Source organism: Tauraco erythrolophus, chromosome 6, assembly GCF_009769465.1.
Source record: "Tauraco erythrolophus isolate bTauEry1 chromosome 6, bTauEry1.pri, whole genome shotgun sequence".
In the NCBI taxonomy this organism is placed as follows: Eukaryota; Metazoa; Chordata; class Aves; order Musophagiformes; family Musophagidae; genus Tauraco; species Tauraco erythrolophus.
The window spans coordinates 6,038,233-6,065,356 of NC_141470.1; the positions used below are offsets into that span (position 1 = coordinate 6,038,233).

The following is a 27,124-nucleotide window of genomic DNA, read 5'->3' on the forward strand; positions in this document are numbered from 1 at the left end:
GGGAAAACGCCGGTGGAAGTGCTGCCGAGGTGTAGGTCAGCGCTCGGGCTGTCAGCCCGCCGGGGCCCGGGGGAAGAGCGCGGGGTCGGGAGGGGACAGCTCCAGAGCGAAAGGGGTCGTGAGGAGAGGCCGGACAGGATCGTGCTCTCACTGGGAGGAAGGTTGGGAACATATAGATCTGGGAATCTGGCTCGTGCCTACGTATGGAGCCAGAAGGAATCAGACTCTAATCTTGCTGCACAACCTGAAGCGGACGTGGAGCCCTCAGATGACTGCGCCAAAACCAAAGACGCCGTGTTTGCCTTTCCCTTCCTTTTCCATCATCGAGAACCTTCATCCCCAAACTCTGACAGCAAAGATCAGTGTGGTCTGTCTGTGCTCCGGCTTCTAAACCAGAGGGAGAATAAACCTCTCTAGTTCACATAATGAGAAATTAACTGCCTTTGACAGTGTCGGTGAGATACTCTTCATCCTGAAAATCCTAGGGAGGGATTTTCAGGGGGAGGACTGGGGTGAGCATCTGGTCAGGAGTGAGTCGGAAAAACTATGGAGCGGTTCTTTGTGTTCAGATGTGGAGCTGGGAGGTACTTAGCTACCGAGTATAAGAAAAAGAGGAAAAAAGAGATGGTTTTTCATAAACAGAATAACAAAGCGTTTCAACTCGCTGCCGTGTGCTTGTATGTCAGAGAGATGGAGATAAGTTCAACTAGAGTGACCACTGCACACATTGACTGGGACGTGAGCTCCAGACTAACAGACCTCCTAATGGCAGACTCCTTCCAGAGCAAACACGGCTTTCTATAGCCGTGCTCCGTTCTTTGGCCCTTCTCCAGACACCCGTGTGCACGGCCGCCTGTTAGATCCCTTCGTTGGTGTGTTCAGGCAGCTCCAGTACAGCAGTTGTGCCCGGAGCGTTGGGGCTGCTGGCCGGGGAGCCGTGGTGGGGGGTGCCTGCCTGAGAGCACACCTCAGTTTTGTGGCCTCAGAGCTGCAGGCATATGATATTCTTGGGGCAGGGGGAGAATTAGTGATTGAAAAATTGTCTTGTGTGCCTGAGCAAACCAGCACAGTTTGCGGTGTGTAAGGTTTGATCACGTTTATCTCCAACAGTCACCAGAATCGTAACTTTAAATAAAAGGACAAGTAACCAGTGAGACTCAAAACTGTGGGCACAGTTGGTTTATAACGTGATATATGGATAGGAAATTGCGAACCCGAGGGGCCTGTTAAACTTCAGTGCTTTCCTGTGACTAGAGAAAGATGGAGAGGAAAATCATAGCATCTAAGGCTGGTGTCTGGTTGTGGTTGTATGCAATTTTTTTGCTGAGGTTCATTAATATTTTTTGATTTCAGCACCGTGTTTTATAGGAGAAGCATATCCTTCAGAAATGGACAAGATTTATGTAGACCCTAACATGGAAAAGTAAGTTGAAGCTTTGTAAGAATCTTATTGTGGTATAAATATTGTCATTTAGAGGCACATTACCTTCATCCTGTCTGCACTTCAGTATCTCTCAAATGAAAAGTATTTTCCACTGGGAAGAAGAAGAACAGGGAGTTTCTTTGATCGTGTGCAGGAAAGCTCTGAGGAAATCTCATAGCAGTGGATTGTCTGGAGACTAACTGACCGTGGGGGCTGGAGGGCAATCCGCTGAATTTTCCAAAGCTTATTTTTGGGAGCTAATGCTGGAATGAGTTATCTATTCCAAGCAAGCTTGTTTACTTAATTTCACTCTTGTAAAAATACTGGGGAAATAAGTTTATTGACTTGAAAAACGTGGCAGTGCTGCTGAAGAAATACATCTCGCATCAAGTGTGTGCCCTAATTCTCGTTTCCCTTTTCTCCCTTCCAGTGATAATACGGAGCACATCAGAGGGAAGCGACTGTCCTCTGTGAGTAACTTAGGGCGTTTCTCAAAAGAAAAGAGTGTGAGTGAGTGAAGGAAAGAAAGGGAAGCTGTGAAGAGGAACTTGTTTTCTCCTCACTTTGAAGAAAAGCATTCCAAAAGCAAAGAAAGAGCCTATTGGATTGATATTGTTGACGAGGGCACTGGTGGCTCTTACAAATACTCTCCAGCAGGTAACCAGTTCTTGTAGTTGGAGCTGATCTTCTCAACTGCTGTATTTTCTTTTAGATTCTAAAGGCTCCGCGAAATCCTCTCGATGATCTGGGAAATGGGAACGAATTGACACAGGTAGGTCCATTAAGTCCTTTCTTGCCCGTGCTCTTAACTTCTCCAGTTTGTTCCTCAACGTGTCGCCGATTAAAGTGTGCCACTAGAACGATGCAGGTGTAAAAACTCTTGTAATAACTGCTTAGGAGGATCATGTTTGGAGTGCTAAATACCATAAGAAATCCACCGAGTTTTTCTTATACTTCTGTCATACACTAGAATGTTTCTTCTGTCAAGAAAAGAGGAATGAGCAGAGATTAATAGGCATAACTTGCTCCTCCTCTAGTCTGTTTGACTTGAAGCTTGATCCACCAGTGTACAAACTGGTATAGTCAGTAAGATGGTTTTACATCTGAAGAAAAACCAGCCTGCCAATTTATTTAAAGTAAAAGCTAAAAAAATAAGCCTTTTCTTCCAGAAATACGTACAGAATATGTTTCATGTTTATAGTGTCTGTTGTTTCTTAGAAATTGTAACTATAAGCCTGTTCAGTTTGCATTTCTTTTTAAATTCCATTTCTGCCTAGGGTGTGTTCTATGGACTAACGTTCTACTTGCATCATCTATTTGTGGGATTTATCTGCTGCTGGTTACAGAACCTGAAAACTCATTTTTAGCATGTAAGGCTTTCAGTGAAAAAGCCTCTAATAGTTTCTTTAGAACACGAAAGATGAGCCTGAAATATCTGTGCACGACACAGGTATTTCAAAACTGGGTTGAGTGTGAAGAGCGACTCGCAGTCTTCGTTTAAACTGTAATACCTGTTAACAGTGCTGCTAACGAGCAGTGTAAGACTGTCGTGTACACCAGTGCGACATCATCCGTTCCTGCTTGTGTGGCTGACATGACTTAAAGAAAAAAATTAGGTGTTTTACAGGCTTTGTTAGTCACGTGCATGTACCAGGTAGTGCCTGGTATGTTAGTACTTTGGGTTTTCTTCAGCAATGAGTGTTCCACTGTCCTGAGACTGAGCTTATTGCAGACAACTGCCCAGCAGTGGAATGGTGAATTAACTTTCCAGTGCATGTAATACTGCATCATTACATACCCTGTGTCATTGCATTAGTCTGATCATGTAGTCAGGGACGCCATTTAAACATTTCGGTAGGAAAATGGTGGCTTTGACTCTACCATGAATCCTTCCCTTTCTCCCGTAAAGACAAACCATTATTACTATTTTTTTTCAATGGAAAACTAAAGAAAAAACATCCTACAACTCTCTTGCTAAGCAACTACATGTATTTTCCCTGGTATACCAGACAACACGCCAGACAAAAATCCTTGTAACTGCTATTCTGGTTCTTGTCTTTGAACCCAGGAGTTCTCACAAAGTCATCTTTACATCCTGTTTCTTATGAGATGAGTGTCTTTATGTCAGGAGAAGTTGTAGGACTATAAAGTAGTTTAAGGATGTTGGTAAATACCTGTTGTACATTATTATTATTTTGAAAAGGGTGTGGGTTTTGGTTTGGCTTTGTGTTTCGTGAAAAGCTACGCTTATTGTGGCTTACGGGATAAGCACAGTTCTCTGTGTATCAAAGTGTTGTGTTCTCTGTTGTCAGGATATCAACATAGAAAAACGTAGGAAAAGCTCTCGCCGTGTCAGCTTTGCGAACACCATAAAGTAAGTTTGAGCTGAAGGATGCGGATCTGCATCCTTTATTTAAGCATAAAAGGAGGCTGTAGGTAATAATCTGGTATCCCCTAGAACAGCTGTTTGCACGTTTGTGAGTATTCTGTGAAGGCAAACCAGTGGCTGTTGTTATACTGAGTTCATTTGGAGCCCTAAGAGAGCCATTATTCATTTTCTCTTCCTAGCTAGAAAAAAAAACCCAAACCCAGAGTTCAGTGAATTTAATATAATGAGGAATTTTTGTTTCTTATTAATTTTTTTAATGATTTCCGTATTAAGTATGATAATGGCATCTTCCTGCTGGAAAATACGGTTGGGTTCAGTAAGCTTCCAGCTTTTGATATCTCATTTCAGAACATATCAGGTGGAAAAGATTGTCCTTAGGACTGGTTTGGGTTTTTTACTTTATTTTTTTTTTATTTGCTTCAAAACAGATTGTCTTGTATTTTTCAAAAACTGAGTTGTTTTATTTTTTTTCTTAGCTGCAGAGTCTTCCAGCGAGATCTTAAGAATAACACGGCAGAGGGAGAAAGTACAGGTAAAACTCCTTTCCCTCTTACTGATCGGATTTGCAGACTGTTAGCAACAAGACTTTAGCTCAAATGGAAGAAGTCAGGCCTGTCAGTCACGGGTGAGGAACAATATGGTCAGCAGTTTATCATGGAGTGGCTGAAAACCCGTTAGTTACTGGTGCTGTGGACCTTGTGGCTCAGAAAAGGAATGGTTTTCTTAGACAAAATGCACCTAGAACAAAATCTGCCTTGGGGATTTAGATCAAAAGAAGGCTGAGCAGAATGTCCTGTTCGCTCTGTCAAGGATTACCTAGGAAGGATGTGAAAAGCTAATGTGTTTTCGAGTACTTTACTTCCCTGGGTTTTTGCCACAATAAGAAGGCACATCAAGAGTGAGAACTCCAGAACATTCTTTTCTGTGCAGTTTACTCTTGCCTCCAAATGTTTTGATCATGCTTCTCATTGCAATGTTTAATTTTCTTCCTATTTTTAGAGTGTGCAGCGGATACGAGGAATGATGTCCTGCTTAATCAGTAAGTTTGAATAAAATTCCCATGACTATAGAGTTCTGTCCTGCAAACACGTTTCTTCAAATGACGTGCAGCCATCAAAATGTTACTCCTCAAAGATATCCAGCATTTAGATATAAAATTGGTCAGTGCTTTTGATTGGTGAAAGAAGAGATACAGCGAAAAAAGTATATAACTCTGTTGGTCACTCACAAAAGGGTAGCAGTTTGTAAGAAATTGAACAATTTGTGCCTTCAAACTGCTTCCTTCCAAAGCTGATTGCTTGGGAATGTCCTCCAGGAAAGACCTACCAGATTCCATATCTGACAGACATAGTCTTCGATATAAATTACCATCACTTTTTCCCTCAGAGGTAGATAAAGTGTTAGTCTGGCCTCAAAGTTCTTGTCTAGATAAAACATGATGATGGAATTTTTAAAATTAAAATTAAAATGACCTGGTAAGTAAAGGATTTAGCCAGTTCCTATGTGTGAAAGGGGATTTCTTACATTTAAATGTATAGCAAGGAAACAGCTTGTGTTCAACTGTAGTTAACTCATGCTTTTAAAGGTACCAACCCAGTATAGTAACATATATATGCGTGTGTGCGTATGTGTGAGCACATATATATAAAAATAAAAATCAGTACTCTAGCTAAGGTTTCTTGGTCTTGAAAGAGCAATAAATAGAACAGTGGAGAGAGCAGAAGGCATTAAAAATCAGATGGAAAACTGCACAAGCTGGTGGCTGTATCTGGCTTTTTGTTTTACAGAGATATGATTTCAGGCTTTAGCAACAGAGCTTCCGTTTCCCAGAGAGAAGGGAATAACTGACAGTGGAAAGTCTGAGTTAAAAAAGAAAATGGAATTGATCTTTTCTCTTTTTTCACTTGTCACTGAGGAATTAAAATGCCATCTGTGTGTTGAACAATGGCTTGTGGCATGTTAAGATGAGAGAATCTCCTGGGAAAATCAGGTTGCAACTCAAATTAGAATCTCTTGAAGACACACAAGTAGTGTCTGGTACCTGCTGCCCTGTCCCATATGAGCTATGCAACAGGATTCTCTGCCTTTTCACTACATTGCTGAAGCCTCCTCTCTTGAAATCTTTTAACAAACTATCTACCTAAACTACCTTTTGTAGAAATGAAGAACCTGAAGCTGCTCCGTGTGAGATCACTGGTGAGTTTGGAAATAGATTTAATAACAAAGTGACTGTCTCTGTTCTAACGTTCCTAGAACAATCTCCCTGGCTGAAACAACTACTGCATGCATGGGCTTTGTCCCATAAAGCTGTTACAAGCGTTGTGTTGCAGAAGGATGAGTACCTCTTCCACATGCTGAAAGGAGTACTGAAAATATTTTTCAGGATGTGTTTGGGTTTAATTGCGCTTGCTTAGTGGTATTTGTAAAAGGAGTGCATAAACCTTCAGCTCAGTGGATAAAATAATAAGAAAACAGCACAACAAATGAAGTCTTTTCTTTTCTTTCAACAGGGATGAACACTTTGCTTCACGCCCCTATCCAGGCAGTGGTGCAGCAGACTGAGGTGTGTGAAGGCTTTTATTTTTTTGGTGCTGAAAATATCAGTGTCTAAAATATATTCCAGTCATTTGTGTAGTAAAGATGGAAAGCGTAACTTGACTGCCTGAAAAATAAATCCTTGTATTCACATAAAATTCTCCTGAAAGCAAATCTGTGTTTTGAAGTATTTCCCTAATCTGATAGGCATTATAGCTCAGTATTGATAACTCTTGCTTCGTGAATCCCTTGCTAACTTTTCCATACCTGAGCTAGTTCCTCTGTTCTTTTCACTTCTTATCTAAGGATGTGCAAAGGAGCTTATGCTTCAGATAGGTCTGGTTACGTATTTTTCTCTCATGTATTGCTCTCTGCTTGTGTGTTTTTTCATCTGTGGGCAGAATGGATATTCACAAACGTACTCTGCTCCTGCTGTTAAAAAGCTTTAGAAAAATTGCAGTGATTAGCATGAAAAGGTAGCTGAATTTCCTCAGCTGAATCAAGTGATAAAACACGAAATTCTTAAGACCTTCGCAGACACAACTGCAACAGAAATCCTGAACTGTGTTGCACTTCAGTGAGGATGTTATGGCACCGTGTCGTTAAACAAAGCGATTGTCGAAACATCTCCCTTACTGCAGTGGCTTCTGACTTCTGAGTTTAAAGATACGGCTTATAAACAGAGCTTAGCTCTTGTTATTCAGTGTTAAAAAAAAAAAAAACAGCCAAAACAAAACAGTTAAAATCTGCTGTGGGTGAGATGATGTGCACCGCGAAGCTGTAAAGGTCAGGTTGGAACTCTGTCTCTCCTGGGTTTGGGTAATGTATACAGCTGTGCTGCTTTTAGTAGATTTTATTTCTTGCATTTATAAAATAGCATATGTCATTTGAAGTAAACATGAAGCTGTTTACTTCATGGAAACATCAAGATACTCATTATATTTGATAAAATATACTATTATATCTTGCTACTGGCTGATTTTTTTTCCGCAGCTGTAAAACTGTGAATCCTCTCTATTTCAGAGACTAACATCTCCCTAGTCAGTGGGGGAAAAAGTCTGTTAAAACACCCAACTTTGTGCTGCTGCTTTGCAACACACGCAGGATAGGTTGGGCGAGGTTTTTGCCTGCAGTCGTGGTGGGGCGGGAGGAAGGCAGGAACCAGCTGTAGGGATGTGGAAAATACTGATCCCTAGGACTCGGGGATTGTTCCACGATTACCAGGATATGTCTAGGCAGGAATTCTTAGCCCAACAGTAAAACTGAGACACGTTCTTTCAAAAAAAGCCACTTAACTGTGATATGCTCTAATAATTAAGTCAGTGTCCTTTCCATGAAAGGATTGAAATCAATAATTCTTTTTTTAAAAAAAAAAAAAAAGATATAAAGATAGAGCTATAACCTTGGGACTGCCATAGCTGGCTTTTGTTTTAAATAAAACAAACCATTGTATCATTCATTGTATCGTTTGTTTTAAGTGTCAGTAATTGTAATTTCTTCCTGTTTTTTTTTTTTCAGTGGCGTGATGCGGACAGCACCATTCAAAGAACAAATAGGCATGATGCCACCGTCATCTTTTCCGATGAAAATGAAATGGATATGACAGCTAGCCACACTGCAGTGATCACACGTAACCTGAGAAACAACCAGGCTGAGGAAACCGAGAAGATAGATATCACGTCGTTTCTGGCTGGGTTAAACTCTAGCAGTGGAAAGGCAGAAATGAGCAAAGAATTTCGTTTTTTCTCTGACCCTACAAACCATTCGTGCCCGTCTTTTGAACAGGAGCAAGATGCTACTACTGTAAAAAAAATAAATTTCAATGAATTTTTGATGAGCTTGAAGTCAAACAAAAAGGCACTCAGTCCTACTGAGGGACCTGAAAAAGAGAATGTGTTTTTTGACCCTTCACAAGTCTCAGGAGACATGGCGCGAGCGCCGGTGGAGTTTGCGTATTCCCATGAGCCACTGGACGCCTGCAATGTAACAAAAGTCTTTGGAGGGCAAGAGGATGGAATGGAAATGACCAGATGCCAGGCATCTGACGGCACAGCCGTGTTTCCTGGTGCTTGTGACGCTCCACCACAGCAGTTACCGTGTGCGGATGTTACCGAGGCGTTTGTAGATGAGGGGATGGACATGACAACTAGTCACACCGCAAAGATGTCTTTTCCCGTCTCCACTGTTGGGAATCAAAGCCTGAACTTCAAAAAGGATTTCCCATCCACAGAGTTAGATAATTCGATGTTAAAGAGAGCGTCTAATCAGCACTTCATCGTTCAGCAGGACCCTCCACTTTGCACAGACAAAAAACCAGGAAATGTTGAAGACAGACGAGATCCTACAGCACTGCGAGCAGTTAAACAAGAGGCCAGAACAATGTCTGTCATCCCAGGAGCCATTTCATCTGCGACTGTCTTCCGAGGTGATAAAAGTGGTGTTTTTTCTAAATGTGATGACATGGAAATCACTGGAAATTATACGGATGTAATCTACAGCGACAGCGCCGAAGACATGAGCAGTTCACATCGCAAACCTTTTGAAGAGCCACTTACTACAAACGCTTTGCTAGCAGAAAACAGGCCTCCAGCATGTGGTGACAGGGACATTACGAAGAATCTAACGTCTTTAGACAATCGAGCTTCTGTCTCCTGCAAAAACAGTGCGCTTGAACCGTCTTCGGGCTCAGACGAACCAACCAAAGAAGTGACCCACGACCACAGCACTCCTTCAGGGAATGCTGGTTTTGGTTCATGCACAAATTCAGCGTCTACTGGTGTTTCTAAGAGCAGACTTCAGCACAGGCTAGCAAACTCTCAACTTGTTTCTCTGCCAGGTGAGAAGACAGTAATATTCTCAGGAGAAGATATGGACTTGACTAGAACCTGTGTTGTCAAGGATGACGGAAAGAATGTTGACAATGAATCTCCTGCTGGAGTGTTCACCTCTGTCACTTGCAAACCTCATTTTCTTGATAACAGATCCACATCTCCCAATTTAAATGAGCAGGAGGAAATGGAAATAACCAAATGCCACGCTGTTGTCATTGATGATCAAAGCAATGGGATAACTGCAGAAGCAAAACACATGCCTTGTAAAATAATTCCAAGAAAGAGGCAGAACAAAAACGTTGGTGAAGGTGCAAGTTCTTTAGATATGGACAAGGAAAACCTTGAGGTGATCAGTATCGATGGGACTATTAAAAGAAGCCAGGCTATGGAAATGAACGCTACAGATGGTGAGATGATAATGGTTGATAAGAAGCTTGGAAAAACAAACTTTCAGGCAAGTGGTCCGAGTTCCTGTGCAAAGAGCATGCGTTCATTACAAGAGCAAAAGAGAGAAGTCTCTGAGAATATTGTCCCCGACACTGGTGCATTCGTGTCTTTGCAAAGTCAAAAAGTTGTTACATCTCAACCTCTGGGAAAAAAACTTCTAAACGCTTCAGTTTCCTGCACAAGCGACAAAACAGGCAGGTTTTCAGGTGATGGAAACATGGACATGACCAAAACTCATCCTGCTGCCTTTGATGTTGCTCCTGTTAGGACAGTACCAGAATATGAGAGTCATCACAACCAACATAACGTAATACCCAAGCAGCTGCAAAACCAGTCCTTCCGTTTTCCTGGTAGTGCTGGTGTAGATGTCAGTCAGGGTGCAGTGATCGAATGTGGGGATTTGAGAATGAACGCAGACAAGCAAACTGTTACTCCTTTGCCCCCAAATGGTTCATTTATTTCCAGTAATGAGCCTGTTCCCTCTGGAACGAAAGGAAATGACCAGCTTGGAACAATATTAGGAATGAAAGCAGATTGCCAAAACTCAGACAGGCAAGAGAATACCCGTCCTATGAAGGTAGTAACCAAAGTATTGTCAACTCGAGTAGATTCCGAGGGAGACTCTTGCATTGGTAGAACAGCTTCTGCAGAAGAGGACCTGGAAAATCCTGAGGCAGTTGATGGGCTGCGCTCGAGGCGTGCGGAAGAGCCATTACGAGCCAGTGTGTCTGAACCACGGAAGGGAAGTTCCCAGTTGCCTTCGTTTTTAGAAAAATCTGTTGTGTTTCCCTCTGGTGAAAACATGGACTTGACTGGAAACTGTGCGGCGGTGGTTCCTGATGACAACAGCAGTGCTGGTTTGTCAGCAAGACAAGGATATTCCTTGGTACCTGGCAAGAAAACGTTAGCCATGGCTGGTTTAAAACATTCACCTTTTGCAGATGAGAAAACTACCATATTTTCAGAAGATGCTGATATGGACATCACCAGGAGTCATACAGTTTCAGCAGACAACAAAATAATTTTGCAGCCTAAAAGTCCCAACGATGACATATCCTTGATTTCTGGAGATAAAACTTGTGTTTTTACTTACAATAATGACATGGAAATAAGCAGACTGGATCCCGTTGCAATTGATAAATCCATGGAAAAGGCTGCATCTCAAGGGATGCTTAACGTAGCTAAAAGGACTGGAAGGAAAAGCTTGAAGGGAGCAACAGGGGAAAAGACTCTTTTATTTTCACCGAACGATGAGAATAATGACATGGAGATCACAGAGAGCCACACGGCTGCCATCGGCCATGAAATTGTCTCGCAAAATGAGGAATGGCTTCATTCCGTCTCTTCAGCTCATCCTGTTGGACCTGTTCTGTTCCCAAGTAGCCAGGCTGCCATGGACGTGACCAAGTCTTGCTCTGCTGATAGAATTGCTGTCCAAGTTGCGTGTGATGATAAACCAAACTTGGATATGGAGGTTGGACAGCAAGGGGTTCCAAACAGAGAAGCGACCAGGTTTGCCATGGATGATATGGAGATCACTAAAACTCATCACGTAGCTTTGGAAGAAAGTTCTCTGCGAGGTGGGCACCCCAAACAGTCTGTTCCTTCAGCCTCCACCATTATGTCTGCAAGTGAGCAGGCTGACCCGGCCATGGCTGCGCCCCGCTCTGTTGGCGAAAGCGCGGACGGAGTCTTCCGCAAGGACAGAACACGCCTGGCGAGGCAGGTGGGACAGGGGCCCGTTTCACCTAACAAAACTGTCATTTTTGCCTCAGCCGAGGAGATGGAGATCACTAGAGCCCACGCAGCTGTATTGAGTGGGGACATGGATGTACAGGGCAGAGAGCCCGTCCCAGCCATTTCTGCAGGTCCTGCCGATAAAACCGTTGTGTTTTCCCACGACCAAGACGATATGGAAATAACTGCGTCTCATACTGTTGCTGTTAATAACAATGTCAGTGGATTTAAGAACCAAGAAGTGCCACAGAAAAGCACTCAGCAACTGGACTGCTTGTCTTCTTGCAGAGGTGAAACAGATTCCCCGCATACAGAACACCCGAATGGTGAACGTCACACCAAATCTAAGGATAAGCCCAGCGTTCCCTGTTCTGCTTCATCAGCCTCAGCCTTTCCTAGTGACAAAGGAGCTCTCCAAGTCCTCAATGGCACACCACCAGATTCCATTTATTCTGTCTCACTTCCAGAAAAGACTACGGGTGTGCAGGCACCACAGGATCTTGACCTTCCCACAGGTAATTCTGTCCCTGTAAACAGTCAGCAGGATCTCAGCCAGCCAGAAAAACAGAAATCAAAGAGAGTCTCTTTCAAGCTTCCAAGTAACAGGACTAGGGATTGCAGTGAAGAAAGTGGCCATTTGGTGTCCTGTGTTTCACTTCCCATCCAGCAACCAGATTCTTTGACGGGATCTCCGGATGCACGTAGTACTCAGGGAAACCAGGTATTGAAAGATGATTTATCTAGACATGAACATTTAGTTACAGATTCAGGCTTGGCTGGCACAAGCCTTGTTCCAGTTTCTAACAAGGAATCAAAGGAAAATGAGGGGCTGTCAGCGGAAGAGGAGACACCTCCAAAAGACTTTCAAATAAACTCTGAACAAACTAAGCAGCTTTTGGTCGGTGGCAGTCCAAGAGATCAAGTAGATCCCACTCTTGCACCTGAATTATCAGGTATTTTAAACATTTGTTCAAAACTGGAAAACATTAGAAGGAAATCTGCAGTTTTCTCCGTTTCTGAAACGGCTTTTTCCGATCAGTTGTGCAAATCACCACCTCAGTCAGAGGATATCTTGAGGTTAGGAAAAAATACTGTAAATGCACCAAATAATGCATTTTCTACCAAAGGGCAAGAGAGCACGTGTCTCGAATCTGGAGCTGCTCCCATAGATGCAAATTTAGGCATAGCACTTAAGGATAAATTTCAAGGAATAAATGTCCCTCTAGGTATCTTCCAGCCTAAATTACCAAGCAGAAGAAACCCTTCTGTTTCTGGTGTACAAGACATAAATGCCAAACCTTCAGACAAAGGAGAAGCACCAGTTTCAAAAGTAAGTGTAAACGCTGGTGAAACCCCAGCTAACAAGAAGTCTTGTTGGCAGAACTTCAGCCCTTCTCAGTTTATAGCAGAAGAATTTCTTCCTGTCTGCCTAGAAGAAATGGATTCAAATGAATCCGTAAGCTCTGAGCTCATGGAAGATGCTTGCCATGAGATAAGCAAAAACCAAATCTCCCACAGTGAAAAGAATCAATTTGAAGAGACACAAACTTGCAACAGCACAAAAAGAACTTTGGAGCAAGCTGAGGAGGATCTTCAAAGTCCAAAGAAGGTCAAGAGAGATGAAAACTTGGATGGTGAGGCCTCTGGAGACTTGCAGGTGAGCCTAACCACTCATTATAAGGATTCGGTGAACACTAACAGGACTTTTGTTTAAATTTTGGGATGTAAGCAGATCCAGTGGTAGGCTTTCTTGTTTCTCTTAACCACCAGTTTGCTGTCGTTTTGCTGTGGTGTCCCCTGTATTTTTCATTGTTTTGCCAAAACAGAAGAATCGGGTTGATGTGTGCAACTTTCCTGAACCATGCAAAACAGACAGAATAAGGGATCTGCCAATTTTCAATCATTCTCTCCGTGGTATCTTTTTCATTCTTTCTTGACTAAACACTCTTAGTCCTTGGAACTAAATATTGGCTAGTTGTTGCTTAAGTACAACGATAAGAGCAAGGCTTAAAGCGATTATTTAAAATCCTAACATGGATATTTAGTTTAAATTGGCTTTTTTTTATAGACAGCACAAATTGCTGTTGAATCAAGGAAATCTATGCAGCTGTGGAACGTTCTTCTGACCTTAAAAATAAGTTTGTACATTGTCAGTAAAAGCTTCCTAGTTCCAAAAGCTGGAAGTGTGTGCTGGGGTGGCTACTGCTTTGGTTGAGAAACAAAGGAAGGATTTTGGAGCTGTACTTCCCTATACTTCAGGGAATGGCTTAAGTAGCCATAGGCTGGTTTGTCACGCTGATCAGATGGAAAACGTGCCGATACTAAAAATGAAACAATTCTGAACTTCAAGAAACAGCTACAATAAACTGCTGATCAACTTACTCTTGTATTATTTCATATAAGTCTTTTAATTGTTGTTTTTTAAAACTTGCTAATATTAGGTTACTTTTGGTGCTGTGTCTCAAAGCCAAGGAGAAGATCATGAAGGTGAAGATCCTCCAAACCTATCAGCTAAAAGCCCTGACTGTACTCCTGCCAGCACCAGCAGCTCTCTGGATTCTGTTAAGGCTGACACAGAATTAACCAGTAAGACTTCTTTTGGGGTAATGTCTCAAACACTTGTAGTCTTTACGCTTAACTAAGGCAGAGCCCCACCCATGGTATGTGTTTCCTTTGGGAAAGGGCTTTGAATGCCCGTGTCCCAGCTTCCCACCCAGCCGGTCAACACGCTTCTGCGTTCTGGCGCAGAGTCTGAGCCATTCAGGGAAGACTGAGGATAGGAAGACAAAGGAGCAGAATTTAAGTACAGCTTTATTTTCAAGAGCAAGTTGGGCTGATGAGGCAGGTTAGCTACCTTAGCACAGAGCAAAGCCCCAGCTCAAACTCTGCTGGCCCAAAGATGATTTTAGGCTGGTTCTGTGCAGAATGACCCTGAATGTCTCACCCCTGTGCTCTTGGAAAAAGACAGAGTGCATTGCAGGGACAGGCCCTAAGCAGATTCAGCCCCCGGGTTTAATTAGCTCTTGATAATAAGCTGATACTTAACAATGAGGCAGAAATGTGCCAATCATCTGATAAGTGCTATCTTGCCTCCGTTTACCAAACCAATTCCAGTTTTGGCCTCTTGCTTCCATGAAAGCACATGCCCTTTAGAAGCTGGGCTCTTTCCTTTGAGTGAGAAACTAGCCCCTCGTGGCTCAGAACTCACTTTGACAGCTTGGTCTCTGCCTACAAAGGATGCCCTCTGTGAGCTGGCTGGAGTCTCTTGCTCAGTCTTGTTGCTTGTTAGTATGTTACTATGGCTTTCCTCCCATAGAAAAGGGAACTCTCTCGTTTCGTTACCGCTCTGACACGGATTTTATTTTACATTGGATTCTTAATCAAGTCCTCCTTATTTGTCCCAAGTATTTATTTCCTCAGTGACTTCATTCAGCACTGGAAACACACATAAAGGTCAAACTCTACATTAAAATTGCTTTTTTTCTAGAGCTAAGGAGCTTAGGTTCATATTTCTGCAAGAATATGATTAACCCCAGCAATAATCCCTTGGTTTTTTTGGCTAGTTCAGCGGAGCAGTCAGATGGAGTCTCAGCTTCTCACAGACAGCATTTGTGAAGACAACTTACGGGAGGTATGTAAGTAGCTGAAAGATGCTCACTTCTTGTCCTAGCAGGAAAAGTGCTTGTGTGCACATACAAGCACTCTTGCTTGTACTTATCTGCACTTTTTTCCTAACCTTTACAGAAATTTCAGGATGGCGTTATCACAGTTGGGGAATTTTTTACGCTTCTTCAAGTCCACGTTCCGATTCAGAAGCCCCGGCATAGCCACCTTCCAGCCAATGTGAGTATCTGTCCTTTGATGTGCATGATATAATTGACCTTAAATTGTATTCCTTGGGGTTTTGGTTTGGTTCGTTTGGGTTTTTTTAAAACTTTTTATCAACTAACCGTTCTGTATTAAAGGCCTTTAAATGAGTTAAGCCAGAAATCAGTTCTGCTTTGACAAGTGTGTTAGACACTGCGTGCTTCCTCTTGTCTCTTGGCTTGTTCACCTCCGATTTTTTCCCCTCAGTACTGAAAAATAGAATAGATTTCAATCTCTTCACAAAATATCATGTATTCAGGATGTTCTTGGATAAGTATGGTAATTCTTCCTTTTTTAACTTAAGGATGGTAAGTTTGAAAGTAAGAATTAGGAGCTCAGTCTAACCTTTTGACTTTATCTTCTTTCTATGTGCATCAGCCACTGAAATCAGAATCCTGAAATGCTACTCTGCCTCCCACTACCTGGTCTACTCTCTTCTTCAGAAGTGCTTCACCATGACATTATTATGCTTTATTTATTCCCCTTAAGTCTGTTCTGCCTGATCCCACTTTCAGCATCCTCATCCTGAAATGTTTCTGCCAAATTCTGGCAGACATGGGAACAACTGTTTTTTTCCATGCAGGCAGGTACCACTCATTGGTAGTAACTTGATGCTGAGCAGGGCAATAATCTGACTTTGCAACCATCCTGGAAGCAGGGCCTTGTGATTTGTTTTCAGTAAAGGCACCTGATTTTCATTTATAAGCCTTCTTAAGACTAGTGTTTCAGCCTGGCTTATTTGCACACGTTTGTGTAGCCAGCTGAATTTCTAACTGGATGCTGGGGCTGGACTCTGTTGTCTGTCTGGATTTCACAAATAATCTTTTTGAGGAACTGTACCTACGCAATGAAGTAGTGTGAATAAGCTGCTTAATTTCCTGTACATCGGTATTACACTGAAATGGAAAAGTTTCAATCTCACAAACAGAGAAATCTTGTTTGTAAGATTGCAATGCTTAGCATTTATTTCGTAAAATATTTGGGGATTTAGTTCCAATACTTCCGTTTCCTGTTGCTTACTACAGTTTCTGCTGGCACAGTGAACAATGCACTGGGGCAATGGGAAAGCCATCCTGGAAAGTGGAAAACCTAAGCAGTGTCTGTGTAATTTTGACACTGGTTTGGGAGTTTCTTCTATGCCAGGACTTATTCCAGAGAATAAGACTGGCTGGAGAACTCTCCAGTAGTCTGTTCAATGTTAAATAAGTTCTAATGAGATTTGATCTTCCTTCTTTCAAATGGGTGGTGTGACACCTGTTTTGGTAGGAATTTTTAATATCTCTTTATGATAGTAAGTGTCAGAGTGAAGTAGTCAGAAAAGGCATGGTCAAGATCATGTTCTTCACATGGTACAGCTGTGAAAATCCTTTACTTGTGAAATTTATTCTAGTACTTCAGATTAGTTGAAAACTGGCTGCTGCATAACCAAGTCTTACTGCTGTAAGATGGCACCTTGTCAGGGCAAATATGGCAGCAGAAGATTCACATCAGAAATTTAGGTGTCTTCTTGGGACTACGGACTGCAGCTGTGGACTTTGTTTTGGTAATGTGCAGAATTTGTGGGGCACACGTTGTGTCGTGGTGATCTGTCATCCTTCATTGCCTCTTGGCTGACTGAGTAAAATTTCCATGTGTCAGCTTAGCAAGCACAAGGAGAAAGTCTGGCTGTTTTAAAGTTCTTTAAAACTGGCATGAAAAAAAGAACGAAAAGTGATTAAAAATAATCACAACTCAATTAATTTGATTTCTGTGGATTAAATTGCTTCCTTTATGACATTTAAATCCTTCTGTTTTTGTTTAAAATGCTGTACTATCTTAGTTTCAGTTTAGTTTGCACTTTCAGTTTGCAAATTTATTCCTGCTGAGCTGTCTCTAAATATTCACCAGGCTTACAAAACTCTGGTACTATTCATCAGTGACTGATCTCTGATAAAAAAACCACCACCACCACCTCTGAGGTGCTTCACTCTACAGGTGGCTTGCTGAAATACCCCCGTCGTGTTTATTTGATGTGCCTAAGGCTTGTTGAAAATTGGGAACTTTGATTCTGAGTCACGCACAGCTGTCTTGTTTTAGTCTCGTTTTCCAAGTCTTTGTCTGAAAGGAATTTAACCTCTTTCAATTTTTTTTTTTTTTTTTGGAGCTCTAGCGATGAGGCGTATGTCCCAAAAGGAAGTCCATGCTCAAATGTGAGGACACATGGGGCATAAAACTGGAATGAGCTCTGACTAACTTGTCTCAGAGTGAAACAGGACAAGTCCAGAATGAAAACAGTCATTGAAGTATGTCAGGCTGCCTCCATTAGGGTTTGTTTGGGTTTTTTTTCCTGTTCTGCAGAACAGGCCTTCTGCTGGTTTCTGTACAGAAATTGATTGGAAGTTGCTGTTTCTGAAAAACATGCTTTTTTTTTTTTTTCCTTTTTCTCACCATGTTTCCCTCTGGTTTTCCCCAGTGTGCAGCCAGTGCACCACCTACTGCAGAAGAGCTCCTTTACAGCCAGTACATTTACCGGCCCAAGCTGCGTATTTACGAAGAGGACTGCCAGGCCCTGTCTCAGATGATAGAGGAGTGAGTGTTTTTTCTGTCCCACAGTGTGTTAGTCATTTTGTTGTTCAGCTCACGTTGCATGCAAAGTGGCTGGAAGAAAGTTCATGTATTACATATGGGAAAAATAAAAAATGATAGTTAATTTATTCTGTTAGCCAGTTCATTATAGATTTAGATGGTGTAGAGCTAACTCTTGGGGAGGAGTTGGAGTTATGGAGATAATTAAAGTTTGATTTATTTTTTTTCCCCCTCAGGTAATTTATCTTTTACTAATAGAGCGTTTCAGTTGCACATCAGAAGAGTTAGAGTAAAACTTTTCAAATTGTATCAAAAATGATGAAACATACAAAGCACAATCGTGACAGGTTACAGTCTGTTGTTCATTCCAGTTTTCCAGTGTTTATTAGATTGAAATACAGTTAATCATGATTTCTTTTCTTACCTGAAGGACACTTCTGGTCTGATTCACTATGCCTTTTACAATTTACGTGCAAAATCAGGTTTTATGATAAAATTCAAAATCAGCAATAAGATTTTTCCTGACCTCTTTAGCACCACTTCCTATTTCTTTGGCTCTTGAGCTTTCCACTTCCTGTTCAGACCTGCCCTCAACAAAAAAAATGCAGGAAAGGAGCTTGGTGTTATGTGCTGGAGCTTAACAACCACTTAACAAACATGGCCCTCGTTAATCAAGGCTTTAGAGAGTCTCTAAAATGTGAGACCCAGCTAAATGAAAATATTGACATTTCTATGTTTTCATTAGAAAAGGGGAATGAATGGTATAAATATCAACGTGCTTCTTATCTGCTCGGTGCAGTTGCAACAAGTCTTTGAACTTTTTTTTTCTGCATTGCAGGTTAAAACCTTATGCAGATGTCCAGGATCAACTGCTGGTGAATGTGAATAAGAGTTTGTGGGAAGTAATGAGAACCTGCTCTGATGAAGAGGTAATACTGCACGAAGAGATAATTTTCTTTCTTAATTAATGAAGAAGTAGGGTTAATTTATGTGTTCAAATAAAACAAGAACCAGAATGGTCACAGAATAACAGTAGGCAGGTGGGTGATGCAAGGCAAAATATTTTCTGAAGGGAAAACTGCCATGAGAACTTCCAGTACGTCAGAAGAATGCAAGGATGTGTGCCCTTTAAAATATATTAAAGGGAATATGTTGCTATAAAACAGAAAAACTTGAAAATTCAACTTGATAATTCAGGTTAGTTAAGGGCAGAAAAGAGAAGAGAAACTTTAGAGGGGCCTAAGCAAAAAGTGCCATTTTGGAAGGAAAAAATGTACTGCTTTTACTGTAGAGACTCTGTTGCTTCGTTGGTGGAGCAGAATTGTCCCTTAACTTCAATGCTTATTTAGTTCAGAAAGACATGTGATGTTGCAAGACGTATAATGAACAGAAAATAAGTTTCATTACACAAAGATAAAACTGCATACAGGGTTTGGAACGCAACAATGGTGTCACATGCCAAACAAAAGATGAAGCCAGAGGGCATTTAAAGGAGCATGCTAATGATAATGGCCACAAAAAATCCTGCCAAAGACATTTGCATTTTAAAACGAGAAGCATTACAAAAGTATCCTAGCCAGAACTGAGAAGAGAGATCAAGAGATTCTGTTTATTGTGGTTTTAATGCCAAGAATAAAGATCTGTTCAATGAAAATAAAGAGTCAAAATTGAGGAGACAGTATTTTTCATAGTTCATACTTAGCTTGATACAGGATATCACTGAGGCTGGGTTTATTAACTAGATTGCGGAAGAATTACACTTATGAATGATGGAAGCACCCAGAAGCCTTGGCTGAGAATAACAAATTGGAAAGCTGATTAAGCAAAACTCTACACACTGCAACTAGAACGAAACCACCTAGTGGGAAGAGGCAGGTGGCAAATATTGTAGAAAAAAGCTTTTTGTACATTCCTCTGCAGCTTCTGGATTGACAGCTGTCAGAGAAACCATTGAGCTGCAGGATTTGTAGCTATGTTCTGTTAAAAGGGGTTGTAAGTTTACTTCTTGTGGTTTGGGTGCTGTCTGGATGTCCATGAGCATTTCAGTTAGCCTCCTCGGCCCCGGTGGGGCAAGGGGAGGGACCCCTGAGCCCTGGTGGGGCAAGGGGAGGGACCCCTGGGCTCTGGTGGGGTTCTATATTTAGAATGTCTCAAACAACTGCGATGAGAGACGTTCGAGGTGCTTAATGAAGGTGCTCTGGGTTTTGGTAAAAGCATCTCTTCAGTTGGGTGTGCAGCTCCCTGTTTGAGTAAAGATCCTGTTGGATCTTTGCGAAGAAAATCAGTTACTTTAGTAGGTGGCTGTGCTTGAATTACCAGGGCTTGTCCAGTCGTTGATTTGCAAGCGTCACATAACACTGCTGCTAGAGAAATGGGATGTTGGGAGGAGCAGAGAAGGGAGAAAAAGTCAAAAGGGTCAGTTGAGCAATATTTTGTTGCACATTCCCATTCACTTTCTCTTCTGTGTTTTCCATTCGTTGCAGCTGAAGAGCTTTGGAGCAGAACTGAACAAAATGAAATCCTATTTCACCAAGGAGAGTAAAATCTTGGCTCACAACGAGAAGGTGACGTTGTACAGCAAATTGCTGCAGAGCGCGCAGGTAACGTGCCACAAGGCTGCAGAGGTTTGGCTTTAAAAAAAGGAACTTCTGCTGAATTTCATCATCTTTCACTGTCAAGTTTATGAGCCTGACTGTTGTAAGTGTGCATTCTCTTGGGATTTTCCTTTTTATTAAACGTGCTGCCTGTTCGTTTATATGCAAGTATAAACCAAACTGGGGCAGTGACTTTCTTGCACTCGTGCTATGGGAACCTTCTGCCCCAGGGTTTTGGCAATTAAAGTAACAGAGTGAATGGGAATAGTAACAGGAAATCAGAAATTAGCTCTTTATACGGTAGTAATGTCAATATTAGTAACTGACAAGGAAATGTGCAACTCAGGCACTGTGGTAGGTACCAGCAATTTGTATGTGTTAAAAGCTCCAGGAATTTATTTATTTCCGTGTCTTTTTTCCCTTCAAAAGAAAAGTCATTAGGAAGATGCCTTGTTATGTATCCAGTACTTTCTTACCCAGGGCTGCTGCCTTAGTGGTTGTCAGTCTGCCTCTTCGTTCTAACGACAGCTTATATCAGCTTAATTAGTTTCTTGGCAAGCACAGACCCACTAGTGGTCCCAGAAGACAATCCAGCTTTCTAAAAAATGTCATTGATTGAGTACAATTTTCCTGTCTTAGGAACAACACAGAGAGCTACAGTCAAGGGTAGAAAAGGTGGATGAATTGCTCGAGGAGGCAGAGAGCTGTCTTGCTGCTCTGGAAGCAGGTAGGTGTTTCCAAACCGGTGCCCGATACGCTGATTTCTCTGGTTTCCTGCAGAGCTGCTGTTTAAATGGTCGGTTCAAGGTTCTGTGTTTGGAGGTTGCTTGGAATTTTACAGTTCCTTTGTTGCAAGTATTGGGCCTAAACGCCTCCACTTCTGTCTGCAGTCTTGTCTTACAGGAATCACTTACGGATCATGTGAAGATTAGGACTGCACTGTTTCCAGTATCGTAGCTGGATGGTTTCAAATTTGTTCAGCTGTGTTCACACGAGCTGCAGGCAGTACTTTGCACTGCTGCATAACGATGCTCTCTGTGTTTTCACTTCTTCTCTTCCAGTGCCTTAAGCAGGAATCAAATTGCACAGTAGCAGCTTTGAAACAGTGCGATAGAAGGACTTTTCCTTGTTATCTGTTACTTTTTGAGGTTTTTGGTAGATACTCTTCTGGCTTTTTGTACGTTTTAATTCGTTAGCTTTGAAATACTAAGATCTATAGAACCCGTAGACAACTAAAATGTAATCTAAGTATTGAATCTGTGTGTTCTGCAGAGGCCTGATACTTCTTTCCCACAGATTCTGAGTGCGAAGAATGGGAAGCAGACTCCAGTGATGAAATGGCAGAAGAGGAAGACCTAGAGGAAGGTAATGGTACCAGCCGAATGACACTTCTTGTTTTTCAAATTCTAGAGAGGGTGGTACTCAACCTCCACCCTGATATATTAATTCTGATACGGATGCAAACACTACTGCTTTCTTTTCTGCATTGGATATGGCTAATTACGTAGATGTTAAAGCATGAAAAGGACTGGTTTTCACCTGGAAAATGGCATTTAGAACTTGGTACAGTTTGACCTGAAGAGTGTGTGCTGGCTATCATATTCAGCACTTCAGTTGTTCAATAATTACTGACCTTTGTTGACCACATATCTATATCCAAGTAGAAGTGACAGCCATCACGTTGAGATCTTTCAAGCTGTGAAGAACAGGGATTGCACCGTGAGTTAGGGCTTTCTTTGAGTCTCTTTTCTCTCATAGCTTTGTTCCCTTTCTCTTAGAATTGGAAAGCCTCGAAGCCCAAGAGGAGGAACTTCAAAGGTAAGACGACAAAGAGGATCTAAAGACCTTGAATACCACGTGCACACTCAGGTTTTACAGGCTCGGTGTTTTTTTCGTTGATGTGCTACATCTCACGTGGTTGGTTTATCTTCGCAGAGAACTGTCGGAGCTGGAGACTGAGAAGGAGCAAATGCTTGCTCAGATGCACCAGCTAGAGCAAGAAGAAAAAAGCTGCCAGGAACTCCTGGAGAGATACGAGTAAGGAAGATACTTGCAGGTTTTATTTTTATCAGCTAGTTCTGGGGCCTCACATTCATCTATAAATGTTTTTGGGTTTGTTTTTCCTTGTTACTTGATTTGGGAAATCTTTGGATGCCCATCTCCTCGCAGCCTAGGGTAAGCAATACAGCCACAATGAGCTTCCGTGTGTGATGCACTGTTTTCTACGATCAACTTTGCAGTGACACCTTGCATTCAGACTTTCTATATCCATCTCTCCTCCAATTCCAAAATGAACATTTACCTAAAATGAATACTATTATGCTTGCATTCCAAACAGATTCTCACGTTCTGTCTGAAAGTGAAAATGGCATTGGTGTGTTCTGTGGTAATAGCTTAATGTTCTGATTGTTGTCCTTCAGATAATTGTGTTGGTTGGTTGAAACGTGGAGTGATGGTGTTTTTCCCCCCCTTTTTAGCTTCACTGAGTGGGAGATTACTGAATGGAGTGAACAGCAGGCAGTCTTTAATTTCCTTTATGATTCTATTGAACTCACAGTTGTGTTTGGACCCCCAATAGGTAAGTCACAAAATCGGTAGGTCTCCATTTCATGAATTTGAAAGGTTAAATGCTGACATAATAGAAACCTGAAGATTCTATATTTGTGAAGCTCTGCTGAAAGGAAATAGAAAACATACTGCAGCAGGGGCGTGTGAGCTGAGAGAGGTGGCTTTGAACACATTTATCAGTGCTTTCTGTGAAAATTCAGAGAAGCATATAATGAATGTCTGTTTCTGAAGAAGAAGAGCTCTAACTCCAGAACTAAGTGTGGAAATAACTACTGCTTGGGGTTTTTTTTTTTCCTTTCCTTCTCAGATGGTGATGTTTTCGGTGAAGACCCTTCCAGAAAGATAGTTTGCTTGAACTTTGAATCTCTCTTGGATGGTAAGAGAGTAGTATTTTGAGTAGCTTGAAAGTAGCTGCCCTGATTACCTGCTCTTGGGGAGACATCTGCAAATTTGTGTTATCTGCTAACACGTTACTACATGGCTTTTAAAAGTTTTCTGGCAACGTGCTTTGCTTTTGTGTTACAGAGGAAAAAGCTCCACCCTCCTCATGTTTAGTCCAAAGACTCATCTTCCAGTTTCTTGAAAGTCAGGGATGCTGGCAGGAAAAGTGTCCCACACTGCACCACTTGCCCCAGGTAATGTCCCAGGAAAGCCTATAAGACTCTGGAAAAACATTAAATCTTTTCTATCACAGAGAATAGGTCTGATACTGAGAACAAGGCCATCTTAGTGAATGCTTCATCCATGCAAATCAAAATCTGCTTCACGAATGAATATTTTGAGATGTGAGGGGAAGTACCTGTCCCTGAAGGCAAGAGTCCTAAAAGCTGTGGCTTCTTCCTTGTTTGCTGCATTAATGTCTACCTGTCTTACCGATTTCTTTAAATCCTTTTTTTTTTTCTTCTGCTAGTAGAAATTTAAATAATTGAGTCAAATGCCATTCTGCTTCCTAAAGAATTAATGGATTGAATTGCCAAGCCAAACTTGGTGTTCCTGTGTATCTGTGTACCCCTGTTGACAAAGCTGAAGGGAGAAACTTACAGCAAATAATATATATTTGCTGTTATGCTTGTACAATTTCATTTTCACATCCAAACTGAGATAGCAGTTAAACTATTTTTTTTTTGTATGCTTTCTAGGATTAGCTGCGTTTTCACATGCCACATAGTTTACCAGCCGGAGTGCCAATGTGATTGATTGCTTTTCTGATTGCCCACTTAGGTTCTTCGTGATGTCTCTTTGGTGGTGAGTCGTTGCAAGATCTTAGGAGAGGAGATCGAGTTTCTGGAGCGATGGGGTGGAAAATTTAATCTTCTGAAGACAAATATCGATGACACAAAGTGAGTAACCTCAGATGGAGTTTACACCAGTGTTTCTAGATCATCAGAAAAAAAAACACTGAAATATTTTCAGTTTGGTTTTCTTGAAATTAAGATTTTGTGCAACCGTTTTTAACAACCATCTATTTTATTTTAATACAATTGCCCTATAATATCCGAATACACGGAAATTAAGCTGTTCATGGATTCAGCCACTTCTTTACTATCGTGTAATCCCTCCTTCCTGCTACTTTCCTGTTTGACTTGCCTCTCTCACTCCAAACTTCAGGCCAGAGTGCAGCGATGCCGAGGAAACAGAGCCAAGAGTTTACCTGTAGCTTAGTGCTTTGTTTCTTTTCGTCTTCTGTTTGCTTCAGTCAAGCAGAATCAGTCGCTGAAGGACGAATGCACTTAAACTAAAGATGATTTGTCATTAGTTTTCATTTCCTCATACTGCTTCCCGATTCCATGGTATGTCCCAATGGAACAAGATAAATACTATTCCACCTTATCCTTCCGTTATTGATGTATATCCTTAACGAAGCAATGCCCAATTAGCCTTGCTCTGCATGCTTTGATGTAGTTCCCATAGGTTACTCTAATTTCTTAGCATCCTTTGCAAGAGTGGTGTTCTACTACATGCCAAAAATCCCACAAAATCTGTATTTAGTTAAGTTAACAAACCAGAAGCAAAGGCAGCCTGTGCTCAGGAAGCTGCAAATTGTTGGGGATTTACCTGGAAAAGACCTGGTTTATGCTGGTTCTAGTTTACGCTATCCCAAAGCGCCTCCTTCCTGGGCAGGATGCCCTTGATGATGGTCTTACCCGTGTTTGCAATAAAACTCAACTGGCCTTCCTGCACGTTGTTAGAGACAAGAATACTGTGCTAGAGAGAAATTCGGCCTGATTTAAATACAGCTGGATTCATGAAACAATCTTAGAACTTTGGAATTGGAGGTAAATCAGTCCTACTTAGAACTTCCCAAAACTTTAGCTACCTAGGAATATCTTATGTTAACTAGAAGACCTGGTTTTGATTATCAATCTATATTCTCCCCTAATTTTTTTAACGTTGTGTAAATTATGTGGGTATTAACTTTTTCTGTGAGGGGAGTCGCGGTTTTGCATCCTCACTCAGTGTTGGAGTGCTGATCGTATTGGAGTGGAAAGGTTCTTTCAGCCTTATTTATGAAGTTACTATTAGTTGATGCCAGAACTCTAGAAGTTATTGAACTTGTTTCCTCAATTACAAATTTGTTTTCACTTCTGGAACCTAGTTCAAAGGTGGTAACAGCACACTGGAATATTTTCTATTGATCTTTTTGTGTTTATTTCACATACAGAGTGAAGCTTTTGTTCTCCGCTTCCACAGCTTTTGCCAAGTTTGAGTTGACCCTCTCTCTATCTGCCAGCTACCCATCTGCTTCACTGCCTTTTACTGTCCAAAAACAAATTGGGAATATTGGGTGAGTTGAACAGAAAGAACCGCTCCATATGACTTAAGTTTCAAAGCTGGGATGGGGAATTAAATGTTCTGTATCCCCTCAAACGTGTGATGATTTTATTTTTTCCCAGGGAGGAGGAGATTTCTGCTGTTCTCTCCAAGGTACCAATTGGTGACCACTATCTGAGAAGAATAGTCAGCTTGATCCATCAAAATCTGCTCCAGGATCCCAGATGATTCACCAGATCCCCAGGCAGGACTGGAGAAGTCAGGCTGAATGTTCTTTGATTTTAGCCTTGTAAGAATTGAAGCTGCCTCTCGCCAGAACGGGAGCGCCGTTAGCTCCTCAGCTCGTTAGTCGTCTTGTCTGATAACTGGTTGATAATCCAGGGTTCTTGGTGTAGGCCACGAGTTTCTATAAAAGCAGAGGTCTCTAAAGAGGAGAAAGAGGAATTTCTTATATCTTCTATAAATCCAGTCTGCCTTTTGTCTTCTTTCAGCCACCAGTGCTCTTGGCCCCCTTGTCCAGCCTTTCCTGGCACGGATATTCTTCTGACGTTGCGTGTTAACTTTGTTCTGGGTTGATTTACAGAGCTCTCGTATAAAACAATGATGAGTATTTTCTAAATTAACGTGACTGGAATTTACTTTCGCTATCGTTACTTCACTGCTTTGTAGCATTTTGACCGTATCACATCACGTTTGATTTTTATCAGTTTCCTGGAACCCCTCCCAAACCCAGAAACTTCCTGCTTCCGATTAACCCCAAAACCTGTCATCATTAACCAGGTGGCCATACTTTTGTCATGAAGACTAAAGATCCCTGTGCCTGACTATAGACTTTGGGTGCACCAGGCTCAAAGCCATCAGGTTCCACCCGTGTGATCCTCTTCAACCAGGAGTTAGTTCTGATATTCAGTGTCTTCGTCCGGGACAATCTGTCTCTCAGTTCTGCAACCTTGTCAGAGTTTGTAATGTGTTAGAATTTTAGTGAGGAGCCCCAGCTATTTAAATTTAGGCAGTGTCTTTGCAGTTTTGTATATATTTTGTAAATGATGTAGGTTGAGCTGTTGGAACCGATCTAACCCTGATTGAGTTCTTCGTGTGGAAGCGCCCGCCACTTCTCAGCTGCCCGTTCTGTAGGCAGGTGCAAATTTTTGTATCTGCAAAACATGCTGAGTTTAAAAATGTTTTGTGTGTTTAAGTGTTTGTATGTTTTTGTCTTTTTATAAATTTTCCTTCTATTTGGAAGGTGGAAGTTCGTTAGACGTTTGGATTATTGCTCTTCCTTCTTGAAGCTGTTGTTATTGGCTGTTCTAGTTAAACTCGTCACGGAAAATTTGCCTTCTGCTGTTGAAATAACTTTGTCAGCTCTTTGGGAGGACTTTTTGTGATCTGAACATCA

The 27,124-nt window shown here is 41.6% G+C and overlaps 1 protein-coding gene across 1 annotated transcript; it reads left to right on the forward strand.

The window, feature by feature from the left end:
* The first annotated feature begins 1,365 nt into the window (after nt 1-1,365).
* On the forward strand, nt 1,366-27,114 carry KNL1 (kinetochore scaffold 1). Its single transcript, XM_086613409.1, has 25 exons — nt 1,366-1,423; nt 1,854-1,893; nt 2,136-2,195; nt 3,736-3,797; nt 4,289-4,344; nt 4,812-4,851; nt 5,971-6,008; nt 6,323-6,375; nt 7,866-13,019; nt 13,804-13,948; nt 14,926-14,993; nt 15,107-15,205; nt 17,682-17,797; nt 18,633-18,723; nt 20,278-20,394; nt 21,028-21,115; nt 21,685-21,753; nt 22,167-22,206; nt 22,324-22,425; nt 22,866-22,966; nt 23,264-23,332; nt 23,482-23,591; nt 24,178-24,296; nt 25,619-25,741; nt 25,851-27,114. The coding sequence occupies exons 1-25, from the start codon at nt 1,389-1,391 to the stop codon at nt 25,954-25,956; spliced, it is 7,101 nt and encodes a 2,366-aa protein (XP_086469535.1). The 5' UTR covers nt 1,366-1,388; the 3' UTR covers nt 25,957-27,114.
* The last annotated feature ends 10 nt before the right edge of the window (nt 27,115-27,124 follow it).

Excerpts from the sequence above, each read along its gene's own strand:
- KNL1 (XM_086613409.1), top strand. The coding sequence starts at position 1,389 with ATGGACAAGATTTATGTAGACCCTAACATGGAAAA. Across the intron at positions 1,424-1,853 it reads GTAGACCCTAACATGGAAAA|TGATAATACGGAGCACATCA; the intron begins GTAAGTTGAAGC and ends TCTCCCTTCCAG. Across the intron at positions 22,207-22,323 it reads CAAGAGGAGGAACTTCAAAG|AGAACTGTCGGAGCTGGAGA; the intron begins GTAAGACGACAA and ends TTATCTTCGCAG.